The sequence below is a fragment of the Hemitrygon akajei genome, chromosome 9 (assembly GCF_048418815.1).
Source record: "Hemitrygon akajei chromosome 9, sHemAka1.3, whole genome shotgun sequence".
Classification (NCBI taxonomy): Eukaryota; Metazoa; Chordata; class Chondrichthyes; order Myliobatiformes; family Dasyatidae; genus Hemitrygon; species Hemitrygon akajei.
This window is the reverse complement of record NC_133132.1, coordinates 28,330,136-28,345,350: the sequence shown is the minus strand read 5'-3', so window position 1 is coordinate 28,345,350 and position 15,215 is coordinate 28,330,136. Positions and strand designations below refer to the sequence as shown.

The 15,215-nt window shown below is 41.3% G+C and overlaps 1 protein-coding gene across 1 annotated transcript; it reads right to left on the bottom strand.

The window, feature by feature from the left end:
* Nucleotides 1-11,225: 11,225 nt before the first annotated feature.
* On the bottom strand, nt 11,226-14,898 carry LOC140732716 (immunoglobulin lambda-1 light chain-like). The gene is made up of 3 exons (XM_073055388.1): nt 14,788-14,898; nt 14,319-14,663; nt 11,226-11,698 (listed from the first exon to the last, which is right to left on the bottom strand). The coding sequence occupies exons 1-3, from the start codon at nt 14,834-14,836 to the stop codon at nt 11,376-11,378; spliced, it is 717 nt and encodes a 238-aa protein (XP_072911489.1). The 5' UTR covers nt 14,837-14,898; the 3' UTR covers nt 11,226-11,375.
* Between the last annotated feature and the right edge of the window lie 317 nt (nt 14,899-15,215).

The window sequence follows — 15,215 nt, the reverse complement described above, 5'->3', positions numbered from 1 at the left end:
ATTGTGTAAATACTGTTAAGACAAAAGATGAGCCGTGGGTCATTGCGAAATGCCGAAGGGCATGATTGGAACAGTAAAGGTGCCACTAAAAGTAACCACAGGATTTTTTGAAAACACTCAGCAGGGAAGTGAGTTTATGTGGATGAAGAGGCGTTGCTGGCAATTGATTTCCGAGATCATTCATCAGAATGTTCTGATTGCAAGTGTGGGATCTGAAGCGCAAATTCTGTTCCTGCTTCCACAGACGCTGTTTGAGCCGCCTCGTCTCAGCGTGTTCTGTTTATGCTTTAGTTTTCTAGCATCTAACGTTTAGTTTTGATTATCGTACGACAATGAAGAATTAACCTAGTGAAAGTGCAGCGTAAGATTACATACATTGAAAATCACTAAAAAGAAACCGTCTTTTCAACCGATGTTCGACCTTTTTTTTACTGAATGTGCGTTGGATGATCGATTGCTATGTTTGATTAGATAGACGAACGTACAAGGTGTCAGAATTACCCCTACTCCCAGATGCTGAACGGACGAATCCTCTTCATTTCCTCGCATTCGTATCCATCCTTGGAGGGAGAATTACACACTGTTCAAATTGGCCACCACGATAATGTAACGGTTAGCACAACTCTACGATAGCTCGGGGTATAGGAGTTCGGAGTTTACTCGGTGTGGATGTGTGAAACTAATATCGAAGTAGTTCCCTATGAGATCGGACAAATCAAACGGAAATGGGGAAACCTCGAGTGGTGATATTTCATACAATATATTGGGGCAAACGTTGCGGTGTTGCAGAGCAATAAATCAAAAGAGATGTCTTAAATTTTCTAATTAATTAACAGTAAATGATGTGTACGTGAACAAGCGGGTTTCCAGGTGCTCCGGTTTCCTCCAAATTTCGAAGATCTACAAATAAATTATCCTGTGATTAGGCTAGGATTACTAGGTAGGTTGCTGGGCTGCGAGGCTCACTGGGTCGGAAGGGCCTGTTCTACGCTCTGTCTCTAAATAAATAAATGTAGTCTTCAGATGTCGTACTGCTAAGGATTGACTGTGCTTAATTTACCATTATAATCTGACATGGTCCGGTCCGAAGCTGCATTCCGGGTCACGGTCTGGTCTGGTCCGGTCCGCATCTCCAAACTCCGGGTCCTCCGGCTGTCCATTGTTTCGGATGGACTTAACCATAAGCACCTGATGCTCATCTTGGGGCTGGGAATACAAGTGGCCGTGGGATTGAGTGTGGTTGGGGGTTCGTCTTGTCAAGATTCCCTAGGAACAAACGGCCAGTGGAAGGCTAGAACGGCCACTTGCCATCTTTAGGCTGCGTGGGAGAACCATTGCTTCTGGGAGCCTTGCTGGTCGTAGTCTGAGCCGTCATTGCGGTATGGATTCAGCTGTTTACCGCACCAGCTAGGCGGCCGTCAGACACTTCGAGCTAGGTAGGGATCCGGTTGCTTCCGTAGCTAGCCAGCCAAGGCTGCCGGCCGTAATGGCTACTAGGAGCTACCCTGGTGCAGAGGTGGAACTGTTTGTCTCTTTCTGTCCTCGCCCCCGTAGGGTAAGTCCAGCCGTTCTGCAGTTGCCCTGCGGGAGGATCTGTTTTGTCATCGTCCTCCGTGGGGTAAGTCAGGCCGTTCTGCCGTTACCCTGCGGGGGGAATCTGTCTTGTCTTTGCCTCTGTCGGATAGTACAGGCCGTTCTGCCGTTACTCGACGGATGGTCCTGCCCCACCTTGGTGTGGAGTTATAGATGAGTCCCGGCTTGTCGGAGGATAAGTCCAGGCTCCATGTTGATGTACTGTTCCTAGTCTGCCCCTAGCTCCAGCCTCCGAGTTCACCAAGCTCCAAGCCGGCAGCCTCTAGCCTCAAGCCTCGACCCAAGCCTGCAGCCTCCAGCCCCAAGCCTCAAGCCTCGACCCAAGCCTGCAGCCCCCAGCCTCAAGCATTGACCCAAGCCTGCAGCCTCCAGCCTCAAGCCTCGACCCAAGTCTCAAGCCTCAAGCCAAGCCTCGTCACGTCCTTGCCTGGGTTTGGGGGTCCGAGCCCGAGGCAAGACCCAGGTAATACAATTAAAGTAATACAATACTTGAGATATCTGTAAAATATAGTAGAATTGGAGCATATTATTAAGCAATTAAACTAACGTTTTAATTAAAATTATTTCCTGAAGCACATCGATTCATAACTAGTTAAAATAATAAATTAAAATAAACCACATTTAAACGTTTATCTTTCTCTTTATAAAACTCATCTTTTCCCTACACCCCACAAACAATGGTGTCTCCAATATTTACAAGGGGTGAACCTGGCCCAAGATACAAGTCACATTGTACAGTGTAAAGCTGGATGATATCTTATTGGTTCTGCTCCAAGTTCGTGCAGCGCAGTATGTGATAGTCCAACGAAAATTGACCGGTTTAAGAAACGTTTTCAATAAATCGTTCTCAAAGCTTGAAAATGCGCACTTTGCAAAGTATTACCAATTCCGTGTCTTCCAAAAAGTTCTAATCAAAACAGGAAATGCTGAACAATTCAGATAGTTTTCCGTATAACTGTTAATATTTTAGTTGAATGCGTAAATGGTTTAACTGTAGATAATAGAGTGGGTAGGGGGAGCAAAGTAAATGTCCGCAATGTGATGGCGACCAAGAGAGAATGAATGGTATATCACATCAAGAGAAAGGTGGTCAGTCACATTTATTTAGAGACACATCGTGGAACCAGGCCCTTGCGCCCAGCAGCCTGCCTTTTTTCAACACTAGCCTATTCACAGGACAATTTGCAATTACCAATTAACCTACTAGAAGGAATGTCTGTTGATTGCGGGAGGAAAGCAGAGATTCCGCAGGAAACCCACATGGTTCTCGGTGAGAACAAACAAACTCTTCACAGACGGCGCCAGAACTGAGCTACGAACTGAGAAACCTCGGAGTTGTAGCGAGCCGCTACGCTACCCTGGTGCCCAAAAGACACGGACACGGAGAGGTAGAAGTGAATACAAAACTTAGATTAAAGATAAAATGTATAATTAGGAAATCCGTCGTGGATCTTCCTCAAGATGAACATACACCCTCATTGTGCAAATACTGTTAAGACAAAGGATCAGCCGTGGGTTTCGCGCTGCTACTATCGGGGAGAAGGTAGCGGTTCATCAGGACTCGGAACACCGAGCTCAAGAACAGTTACTACCCCTCAGTCATCAGGTTTCCTGCACAGTAGTTGATAACTACACTGCTTTAAGGACTCTTTTATCTTGTTATTTCATGCTCGATATTTATTATCTGCATTTGCCAGTTTGTTTACAGTTTGTAGCTCCTGATGTTTACAGTTTACAGATCCTGTAAACTGCTACTGTTCTAAAGATTTACGAAAGATGGGCACAGAAAAAGAATCTCAGGGTTGTATGTGGGGACAGGAATGTACTCTGATAACACACTTTACTTTGAACCTTTTACTTTTGAAATTTATGACTGTCTGAGCCCTGCTATTCCTTTACCCAAATGCTGCAACTTGCATTATGACCTGAAGACATTTCCATTATGTCTGTATTGTTTCAAATCGATTCCAATCAATGAATAGATGAGCCAGAAGGTTCTCCGAAAACATTAGTAGACCAAAGGTTGCGTTTCAAAATCTGTATACCACAAACTGATTCCACCGCTCCTTGTTTTCAAACTGGCCTGATAACTCATATCTCTGACCTGGAACAGAGAGGTATTTCTACATCACAACGAGCACGACTTATACATTTATAATGCTCAACTTCCACCTTCCTCTTAAAATTGATAAATGCCATCTCTGTTTTTGTCACTTATAGGCTTCAGTTACGAATGTTTTCGATTACTGCACATCGATTATCACCAATATTCTCAGGCGGATTAGTAATTCCTCACCAAATGCCTCATCTAACTCCACATACACGCAGTGAAATGTCTCTGCAAATGCCTGGAGCTGTCAATATAGATCAATATCTGTAATCTGAATGTCATGAACAATTCGCACCAGGCTGTGCGTTCGGGAATCAAATCCTATGTCTGCAATTCCTTGGCCAAATCTCCTATTACTCATTTCAATTGACGATCTTCAGTACCAGTGTCTGACACAATTGTTGTCATCCTACCCTATAAAACGCAATGTACTGGCTATAACATCAGCAACAAGCGTATAAATGTAACAGTTAAAGACTATGCGCAGACTATGTGGCAATTTGGAAGCTAGGTTAAATAGCTTGCCACAATTTATATATGTAACCATGTCCTGAAAAATAAATTGAATATTGAAAAAACACAAAATTTTTAATACAATCGAAGGAGACATACGTAAGTTATGAATTATAAGTAAAAATCTCGAGTAACCGTGAATTGCATCATAGTTAGAAATCCCGAGAAGTATACCCCGCCGACCGCGATTTGTAGGACCACAGACAAAATGCTGTCTGGTGTGATGAAACTTGGTAGTACTTTCTCGACAAGCCATAGGACATAGGATATAGATGCAAAATAAAGTCATTTGGTCTATCCACTCTGTTCTGTAAATTCAAACATGTGTGATTTTTTAAAATCAATTCTCCCACCTTCTCCCTGAAACCCTTAAACCTTTACCAATAAAGTACCTATCATCTTTGCCCTACGTACTCCCATTAACGTGGACTGAAAAGCTGTCTATGGCAGAGCTACAGAATTACCACACTGACTGAGTAAATTCCTCCTCACTCAGTTTCAAAGGGGCCTTCCTTTATTCTGAGGCTATGTCCTTGTATCCTGGTCTCCTTACTAATGGAAACATCAGCACGTCCATTCTATCTAGGCCTTACACTCTCCCATACGTTTCATTGAGATCTCCCCACATTGAATACAGGCAGAGAGACAACAAACTCGTCTCATAGGCTGTCTTCCATTTTTGAGTTTGAATGCCCCTCCTTTTGTGCGTTAATTTTTCTATAGTTCTGTTGAGCATTAATTCTTCCTCTGAAGCCGTACTCTTGGTGATGATTAGATAAATGTTTTAAAATTGGCCAATTAAGCATTTCCAAATGTATGTGCAAGCACTGTACTTCTTGAAGAGGGTCTCAGCTCGAAATGTGGACTATCTATAGATTTCCATAAATAATACCTGAAGTGCTGTTTTCTTCCAGCATTTTGTTTATGTGTTGCTTTGGATTTCCACATCTGCAGAATTTATCATGTTTATGATTTCCTCCTGGCTATTAATGCATTTAGGCTGATTATTTTCGGCCAAACCCAAACTGTTGGAGGAATCAACGGAATCGCCATAACTCTCCATACTGTTGCACCACTATTTCACTATTTGGTTCCTATGCGCCACTCGGATTCCGCTAATAACTGCATAACCATTCAAGCTGTGCTGAACTTTCAGAATAAACCACAAGGAGTTCAGGTTTAGAGAAGACACTGGTTTTCTAGAGACATTGAAATCCAAGTTAAAACGGAGGAGGTTCACAGCAGCTACAGGTAGCAAGGAACAAATGAAGTACCTGAGGAGTCGAAGAAATGTACTTCTAAGGGGTACAAGATTGCAGTTAAGAATGAAATTTTGAGGGCTAATAGAAGGCATGAGGTTGCTCTAGCAAACAAACCAGAAGGAAATCCCCAGATGTTTTACATGTATATTACGAGTAAAAGGATACCAAGTGACTAATTGGTGCTCTTTCCGATCAGAGTGGCCATGCAGCCGAAAGAGGTTGGGGAGATCACGAGTGGATTTTTTATACCTGTATTTTCTCGGGAGACGGACACATAGCGAGGCAAAACAGCAGTGTGTTCATGAACGTAAGAGGATTACAGAGGAGGAAGTGCTTACTCTTTTGAGGCAGCTTAGAAACATAGAAAACCTACAGCACAATGCAGGCCCTTCGGCCCACAAAGTTGTGCCGAACATGTCCCTTAGAAATTACCTTAGAAATTACTAGGCTTACCCATAGCCCTCTATTTCGCTAAGCTCCATGTACCTATCTAAAAGTCTCTTAAAAGACCTTATCGTATCCTCCTCCACCACCGTTGTCGGCAGCCCATTCCACGCACTCACCATTCTCTGAGTAAAAAACTTACCCCTGACATCTCCTCTGTACCTACTCCCCAGCACCTTAAACCTGTGTCCTCTTGTGGAAACCATTTCAGCCCTGGGAAAAAGCCTCTGACTATCCACACGATCAATGCCTCTCATCATCTTACACAGCTCTATTGGTCACCTCTCATCATCTTACACAGCTCTATTTGTCACCTCTCATCCTCCGTCGCTCCAAGCAGAAAAGGCTGAGTTCAATCAACGTATTCTCGTACGGCATGCTCCCCAATCCAGGCAACTTCCTTGAAAGTATCCTCTGCACCCTTCCTGTAGTGAGGCGACCAGAACTGAGCACAGTACTCCAAGTGGGGTCTGACCAGGGTCCTATCTCGCTGCAACATTACCTCTCGGCTCATACATTCAATTCCACGATTGATGAAGACCAATACACCATACGCCTTCTTAACCACAGAGTCAGCCTGCGCAGCTGCTTTGAGTGTCCTATGGACTCGGACCCGATGAACCCTCTGATCCTCCACACTGCCAAGAGTCTGACCATTAATACTATACTGTGCGATCATATTTGACCTACCAAAATGAACCACCTCACACTTATCTGGGTTGAATTCCTTCTGCCACTTCTCAACCCAGTTTTGCATCCTATCAATATCCCGCTGCACTTCTGACAGCCACAACACCTCCAACCTTTGTGTCATCAGCAGACTTACTATCCCATCCCTCCACTTCCTCATCCAAGTTATCTACAAAGACCACGTAGAGTAAGGGTCCCAGAACAGATCACTGAGGCACTCCACTGGTGACCGACCTTCATGCAGAATACGACCCGCCTACAACCACTCTTTGCCTTCTGTGGGCAAGCCAGTTCTGGATTCACAAAGCAATGTCCCCTTGGATCCCATGCCTCCTTACGTTCTCAATAAGCCTTACATGGGATACCTTATCAAATGTCTTGCTGAAATCCATATACACTACATCTACTACTCTTCCTTCATCAATGTGTTTAGTCTAGGACGGACATTTCCCCAGGGGCTGAAAAAGTGCTCTCGGACCTTGTGGGAGACTAGTGCAGAAATTGCAGGGCACCTAGCAAATATATTTAAAAGGTCCTTAGCCTCAGATGGGGGGCTGGAGGATGGGAGAATAAATAGTGTTTTTCCATTGTTCAAGAAACGCTCCAAGAATAGGATTGGCAATTACAGGCCGATGAGCCTGACGTTAGTAGAGGGTAGGTTATAGTCAGCGATTCTAAGGGATCAGATATAAAGGCATTTGGAGAAAAACAGAGACTAATTAGGAATAGTCAACATGGATTTGCGTGTGGTGGGTCATTTCTGATCAATCTTATAGATTTTTTTTCCAGAATGTTATCAAGAAGGGTGATGAAAGAAAGACAGTGGATATTGCCCAGATGAACAATAGCGAGGCCTATGTCTAGGCCATGTATGCGAGGTTGTCATGAAGGTTTAAGTTGTTTGGCATTCAGTATAAGGTAGTAATCTGGATTAGACATTGGTTTCACGGGGACAGCCAGAGAGTGGTAGTAGATGATCGGCTCTCTGACTGGACGTCTGTGACCAGTAGTGTACGTCAGGGATGGATGTTATGTACGTTGTTGTTTGTCATCTATATTAATGATCCGAATGATAATGTGGTAAACTGGATCGTCATACGCTATTTGTGGATCTCACGAAGATTGGGAATATCGTGAATTGCCAGTAAGGCCATTGAAGCTTGTAGTGGGATCTGGAGCAGTTGGGCAAATATGCTGAAAAAGGTAGATGTGAGGCGTTGCGCTTTGGGAGGACAACCCAGGGTAAGACTTACACGATGAGCAATAAGGCATTGAAGAGTGCGGTAGAACAGAAGGGATAAAGATTCATAACTTCATCCATAATGTTATATTGAAGTTATATAATACGCTGGCAAAGCCTAATCTGGAGTATTGCATATAGTTCTAGCTACCTGTCCACAGGAATGATATCAATAGATTGAAAGAGAGCAGAGAAAATTTATAAGGATGTAACTGGTACCTGGCCTGAGGTATAGGGAAAGGTTGAATAAGTTAAGGTTTCATTCCCTGGAGCAAAGTCGAATGAGTGGCAATTTTATGGAGGTATACAAAATTATGAGAGGTACAGATAGGGCAAATGAAAGCTAACCTTTTCCACTAACGATGGGTGAAACTAGATCTAGAGATCGTGAGTTGAGGGTGAACGATGAAAAGTTTCTGCTTCTATACGTGCCAATCACTGTTTAATTTAGTTTAAAATTGTTCACCGTTACTATTTAATAAAGGAGAGACTATCCAAAATATTTCTTAGTATAGACAACTTCTGTGATAGGTGTAAAACTGAAGTAGCTACTTTGTCACATATGTTCTGGTCATGTTCTTCATTAAAATCTTTTTGGAAATCTTTATTTTCTACAATTTCTAAAGCTCTGTAAATTAATTTACAACTTTGACTGATTGACTGTTCTTTTTGGAAACGTTCCACATCATATTCAGGGTATTTCATCTTCAGATCAACATGTAATTGCATTTGTGACATTATTGGCAAGAAGGGCTACTTTATTAAAATGGAAAGATACCTTTGTCCCTACATTAAATGAATGGTTTTCTCAAGTAATGTTATGTCTCAGTTTGGAAAAAATTAGAAGTAGAACTTTTGAGCCCCGATTCGATTTTGAGAGAAGATTGGGGCTCGTTTGCTAAATATTATTATTTAATTTGAATTATTTTATATCGTTTCTTTTCAATCTCATTCTATATAAACATGAATTAGCGGTTGATGATTCTTTTTCTATATATATATAATTTTTTTAAAAAATATAGATGATGGTAAGACTTGATCTGGGGGGTTGATTCCTAATGTTTTTATTTCCTTTTTTTGTAGTCAGTGGGTCTTTTTCAGTTAAGTTAGTTAGGGTTCTTTTTTTTCCGTTTTTTTCTTTATATATAACTTTTTTCATTTTCATATATTACTATCAGCTTTTTTTTCTTCAGTTTTATTAATTGTATACATATCAATTTGTTGAAGTTTTATATCATTTTATAGCTGTAGAAGATTATGTACCAATAAAAAGATTCAAAAAATATAAAATGGAACATGCGGAGAAAGTCTTTACACGGTGGCTGACGAGAGTGTGGAACGAGCTACTCGCGAAAGGGTTGGGTGTAGGTTCGATTTCAACATTCAAGGGAAATTTGGATAGCTACATGGATAGGAGCGGTATGGAGAACAGTGGTCTGGTGACACGGCAGCGTAATAGTTGAGCACAGTCTAGATCGGACGAAGGGAGTGTTTCTGTATTGTAGTGTTCTATATCCGTGCCTATACATCGTGCACGCTTGAAAGCACTAGCAATTCTAGTTCCAATTTGTCCTCAGATGTGAATGAACAGTTTATGCACTTCACTGGAATTGCAAACGAAGAACATGGTAACCATGGTTATCTTTTTAATTCTTCTGGGGCAAAATATGTTAACTTGTCCATTCGGTTTAAATGAAATTAAAATTGAGATTTTCTTTTTAAAACTCCAATGCAAAATGACTATCGCCTGTATACATTTGACCAAGTTGAAGCTGTGGACATACGGAGGAATAACAATAGGAGCAGGTACTCCAGATCTCTCGTTTCCGGTCTCCTGTCACGCCCAATCCCTTGAATCACTTAAAGATCTTGTGATCTCAATCTTGAGCATCAACAAAATTCTAAAGAAAGCAAAGATTAAAGTTGCGTCGAGAGAAGAATATTATCTCTTTTAGTCCCGAATACTCAAACCCATTATCTAATACTGCAACCTTCAGCTCTCAAGAAAAATAAGCAGGAACCGTCTCGGCATCTGCCTAGGCCACAAAGAGTTTTATATATTTCAGTGTCATCGCCTCTATTTCACCTAAATGCAGTAGAATATATGTCCTATAGACTAAATCACTTAAACAAAATCTGCTATGCTTCTTACAAACTGAGGCGTGTACAACCTCCATAAAGCAAGGGAATCAGAAGTATGTGTAATACTCCAGGTGACGCCCTAACATTGTGGCAACAACAAGACTTAAGCATAATGTCCCTTCCCAACCATTTCACGGCGTATATATGTGTCAATCGTCCTCAGTTAAATGAGTTTCCCAAGACATATCATTATGTGTCTGTCTTTGCATGTGTGTGCGCTTATATAGAACATAGAGCCATAGAAAATTACAGCACAGAAAAAGGCCTTTTGGCCCTTTTTGTCTGTGCCGAACCATTTTTCTGCCTAGTCCCACTGACCTGCAACTAACCCATATCCCTCCATACACCTCTTATCCATGTACCTGTCTAAGTTTTTGTTAAATGTTAAAAGTGAGCCTGCATTTACCACTTCATCTGGCAGCTCATTCCACACTCCCACCACTCTCAGTGTGCAGAAGATCCCCCCCCCCATGTTCCCTTTAAACTTTTTCCCTTCACCCTTAACCAATGTCCTCTGTTGTTTTTTTCTCTTCTAGCTTCAGTGGAAAAAGCACGCTTGCATTAAGTCTATCTATACCCATCATAATTTTATATACCTCTATCAAGTCTCCCCTCATTCTTCTACGCTCCAGGGAATAAAGTCCTAACCTATTCAACCTTTCTCTGTGACTCAGTTGCTCAAGTCCAGGCAACATCCTTGTAAACCTTCTCTACACTCTTTCAACCTTATTAATATCCTTCCTGTAATTCGGTGACCAAAACTGCACACAATACTCCAAATTCGGCCTCACCAATGCCTTATAAAACCTCACCATAACATACCAACTCTTATACTCAATACTTTGATTTATAAAGGCCAATGTACCAAAAGCTCTCTTTACTACCCTATATACCTGTAACGCCAATATATGTGGGTGCGCCATCTAATGAATACACAAGTTTTTTTTCAATAATATCACGCACGTTTCACTGCTGCATTTTTTGCATCAAGGCAATATCATTAACGAGATATTGAAATTATATTTTAGTTCATTCTGCACTCGAAATAAAAGCCATGAAAACATACTGTAAATCAGACTTGATCGTTAATGTTATTGGATATTTGTGTTCGAAATCGTCATCAATAGGCGAGCATCAAGAATGCAATCTTCAGACTACGGTCATTTGATGAACATTTGGGGATGCATTTAACTGAGATTAAATAACATTGGAGTTTCAATGATACCGATTTCATAGAAACACATTTAAGACTGGCAAAACTTAAATGATGACTCCGAATGCAAATACTTATCTACAAAAGAATAATGTTTCAGAATCATTTTAATGAAGAAAAAGACGGGTAAAATAACTTTTTCATTTTGGCTAAGTGTTAAATATAGTTTTAGATACAGCCGGATCTCGCGATCGTTTCTTCAAAAGGGTTTACTTGACTCTCGTGTTTAACCACACAAGAGTAACGCTCGTGTGAGCTCCATTCTGAGGCTGGCAGAGTCAGGTAACTGCTCACACTGAACGTGTTGTCCGTTTCTTGCTGGACAGGGCTCGTTTCAACGCCATCCCTTCTCGCACGACCGTCCATGGTCCATTCAATGTCCACTGCGCCCGGATTAAAACGGCTCACCAAACACACCAGCGTCGCTGTGCCTTTTCCCGTGATTTCTTCCGGGGAAGGCCGGAGAACGGAGACGGCGGGAGCCCGAGGATCTGTGTAAAATAAGGTCCAGTTTAGTACAGGTTGAGAAACAGTTTCAGTTAAAACATCCCGTTTGTTGAAAGTGCATTTTGTATTGCATGTATCCATTCATCTTAATGAATGAATATTTCATTTTCCGTTTTCCGTTCTAATCGGTTAAATTGGACGTGAAAAAATTACCAGCTGAAATCGCCCGTGAATAATTGCTCTTTGTGAGACTGGGGCATAATGTGTGCAGTGGCATAAAAATGAATGATTTCGGCACTGGTTTTAATCAGTCTCTAATCCGATTCAGGTTGAATAAAAATCCGAGGTTATACCTGACTTCTAATTGTGACTTCCATTGGCTACTAAGCCTCCGCCGTCCCTACTTCTACCGAAGACATCTTCACTTGATTCAACTGTTCAGTCATCAAGACAAGAGACAGAAGTCTATTCATGTTTTGCTTAAAATCAGGGATTACTACAATGGTTCTCAACCTTTTTTATGCCATGAACCACTATCATTGGCAGATGGATCTATAGACCAGGTTGGGAACCCCGGGATTGGTATATTTTATGCATTTAAGCCACCGGAATACAGAGTACCTTTTGCGGCAACATTACATTTATAGACTGCTTGTATTTTAAATTACTTTAGGAAAGTTTAACATTAATGTTGAAACTTACACGCTTTGTTTCTGAGATATTATTTTATCCCACTTGAAGTAAATAATTCAAAACTGGTTTCTGGAGTGCAGGCGGATTTTCCATCTTGCACTCACCGCTGAGAAAACCAGTTTCTTACGATGTTCACGGCCGAGGCAGCAAAAAAAGAGAATAACCCCCTATTCATCTGATATTGTTCAGAACTACGGCTCACCGCAGTTCACTTTCGTATTTTTAAGTTACTTATCGTGTAAAGCTGAAGCACTCGCTGTTCCGTGATTCTATTTTTGGTGCAATGAAAAATGTAATGACGGCATCACTAACTTACTGCCCGTTATGCATCCGTTGTTTAGGGCAGCAATGGAAGTCCTCAATCTGCCTGTAAAACCTGTCGCACACAGATATAGAAGGATGCTTCACTGTTGTTTCCGTAACAAACTTTGACCAGTCAGGGTTGAGAGCTCTGAACGGAACCCCCGATTTTGGTTTGCCGATGGACCACTCATAGTCTGGCCTCTACCCTTTGACCTGTTGTGCATGGTTGACCCCACCAAGAGCCAAAGCACAAGGCCTTGAATCTAGGCAATATAGCTCTGCGGGTCATTGAGCCACGCTTGTCTCCAAATACTATGATAAAGTTGTTGGAGGTTTATTTCCATACGGCGACCCAAATGCATCATGTTTTTAAACTGCAAAAGATTTTCAATGTCAAAATTGGTAGAAAAGACTGTCTGCTACTTTTGGGCACGTTTGCATTCCAATGTAAGAGAGAAATAACATCAACAGTTGAAAACATAAAATACTAAAAGGCGTCTGCTGATAAAGATTGAGAATTTCCATTCTAATATTTACGTGTTTGTCTTCGAAGCCCGTTATGGTCTTATATGGCGCGAGTGTTTCAGAATTCATTCAAGTTCAAATTGAATTCTATACAGCAAATCACTCGAGGAATATTTGAAAATCCCTTGACAGCAAGTAATACAAATATTTAACTGTTCAAACTGGCGTGAAAAGATTTTAAATATTTTATTTAAATATAAAATTGGACAATGATTAAACATATTCTTCTCAGTGTCATCTGAAAACTCTCCCTGGAACTGATGGACTAATAAATGCCATGTTGTTTGCATTCTGTTTTGGTTTTTTTTCCCCGGGCAATTAACGAATTCCCATTCACTGCAGTATATATCCTCACCCATATGTCAGGTGGAAAATATAATACCATGTCTGTTGTTTTTAGGAACATGTAAATAGACACAAAAATACCTTGCGAGGGTCTCGAACCCTCTGCAAACAGGACTCAAATAGTGTTCGTCCTTTTCATTTACGCCTTCCCTCGCGACACCAAGGACCACATCAGGGAAAATATCATCAAATTATATGAATTGTTCCATAAGCTCGTCTTGAATAAAGGCTGTCTAAATCATTAATTGAAATCTTTAGCGCGACGGACAAAAACTAGACACTATCGAGGTTTTAGCTATATTATAGGGAATTCCATTGGAACCAATCGCTTCGGTCATCTATTTTTCTTCATCTATACAAGTTTCTGATTTTTAAGAACACTCCAGGGTCCAGCGATCACTGGCTAACAGTTATCTTATGGGTCTGACGAGCATCAACACAAAATGGTGACATCAGCAAAGGTGAATCCACCGACAAAATCATAGATGCAATCTAAATTCGGGAATTCAGGATTATACTCATTTAAAAACGATCAGAATATTCTTAACCTGGTTTGGCAAATATTAGTTAATCTTGTACTAAATCAATATGAATTTTAAAAGAAATATTGGGGCATTTAGCGCTTCGGGTGCGCAAGTTCAACAAAATTGCCAATGGACCGTTAATCGTGGCTGGATATCTGAGAAACTCCGCCTTGAAAAGCATTTGTTTCGAAGCCACAATTAGACGACAAAAAAATAAATTATTGTTCACTTAAGTACCAGGAAGCCAAGCGAATTGATTGGATATTTTACTTACTGCCAATGGCCAGCCTCGTTCCTTTGCCGAAGATGTTAACATTATTTTTCCACACAGCACAGTAATAGTCTGCCGCATCCTCCGACTGGACGCTCGATATTGTCAATGTTGCCGTGTTGCCGGATACTGAGCCGCCGAAACGGTTCGGAACTCCGGACCCTCTGCTAATGCTCCCCGAATAATAGTAGAACAGATACCGAGGAACTTTTCCGGGAATCTGCTGGTGCCAGGAAACATAGCTACTTCCTAAAGAGGTTCCAGACATGGTGCAGGGTATTTGGACGGACTGCCCCGGAGATGTGGATTTCGAAGGTGGTTGATTCACTACAACTTCCGCGTTGATATCTGGAAACATTCAGAGGGAAGGAACAATGTACCGAGATTAATATTCGAGTAATACCAGAAGTGCGATAAAAATATCATTGAATAGTATTCGAGATTCAATATAATGTCCTAAGAAAATACTCACAAATTGCAGTGAACACCAGCGTACTGACCACACGAACCCACCAAGACATTGTAATTAATTGAGTGAAGCTCACACAAGGTGCAGCGGTTAAGTGGCGTCTCAACTTTTCAGCTCGCTTATGAATCCTGTGACGAGCTGGCACTGCGCGTTCCCTATTTATGCAAATCAGTTCAAACAGAATGGCACATTGACACCAATCACAAGTTGCCAATTTTTCCCGTGTCAAAATAACATCAGGCTCTGAGCCAGATAAGCATTTGGTTTCGAGTTGTGTATTTCGCCAAAGTATTTTATATTAACAACTTGTCCTCTTCTCCATTCAGTTGCACACTATATTGAAAATACGCAATGCTTGCACCCTTATTAAAGATAGTTTGTCCGAGATTTTCGAAAGCAACATAAAGAAAAAACAACATTGGCAATTATTA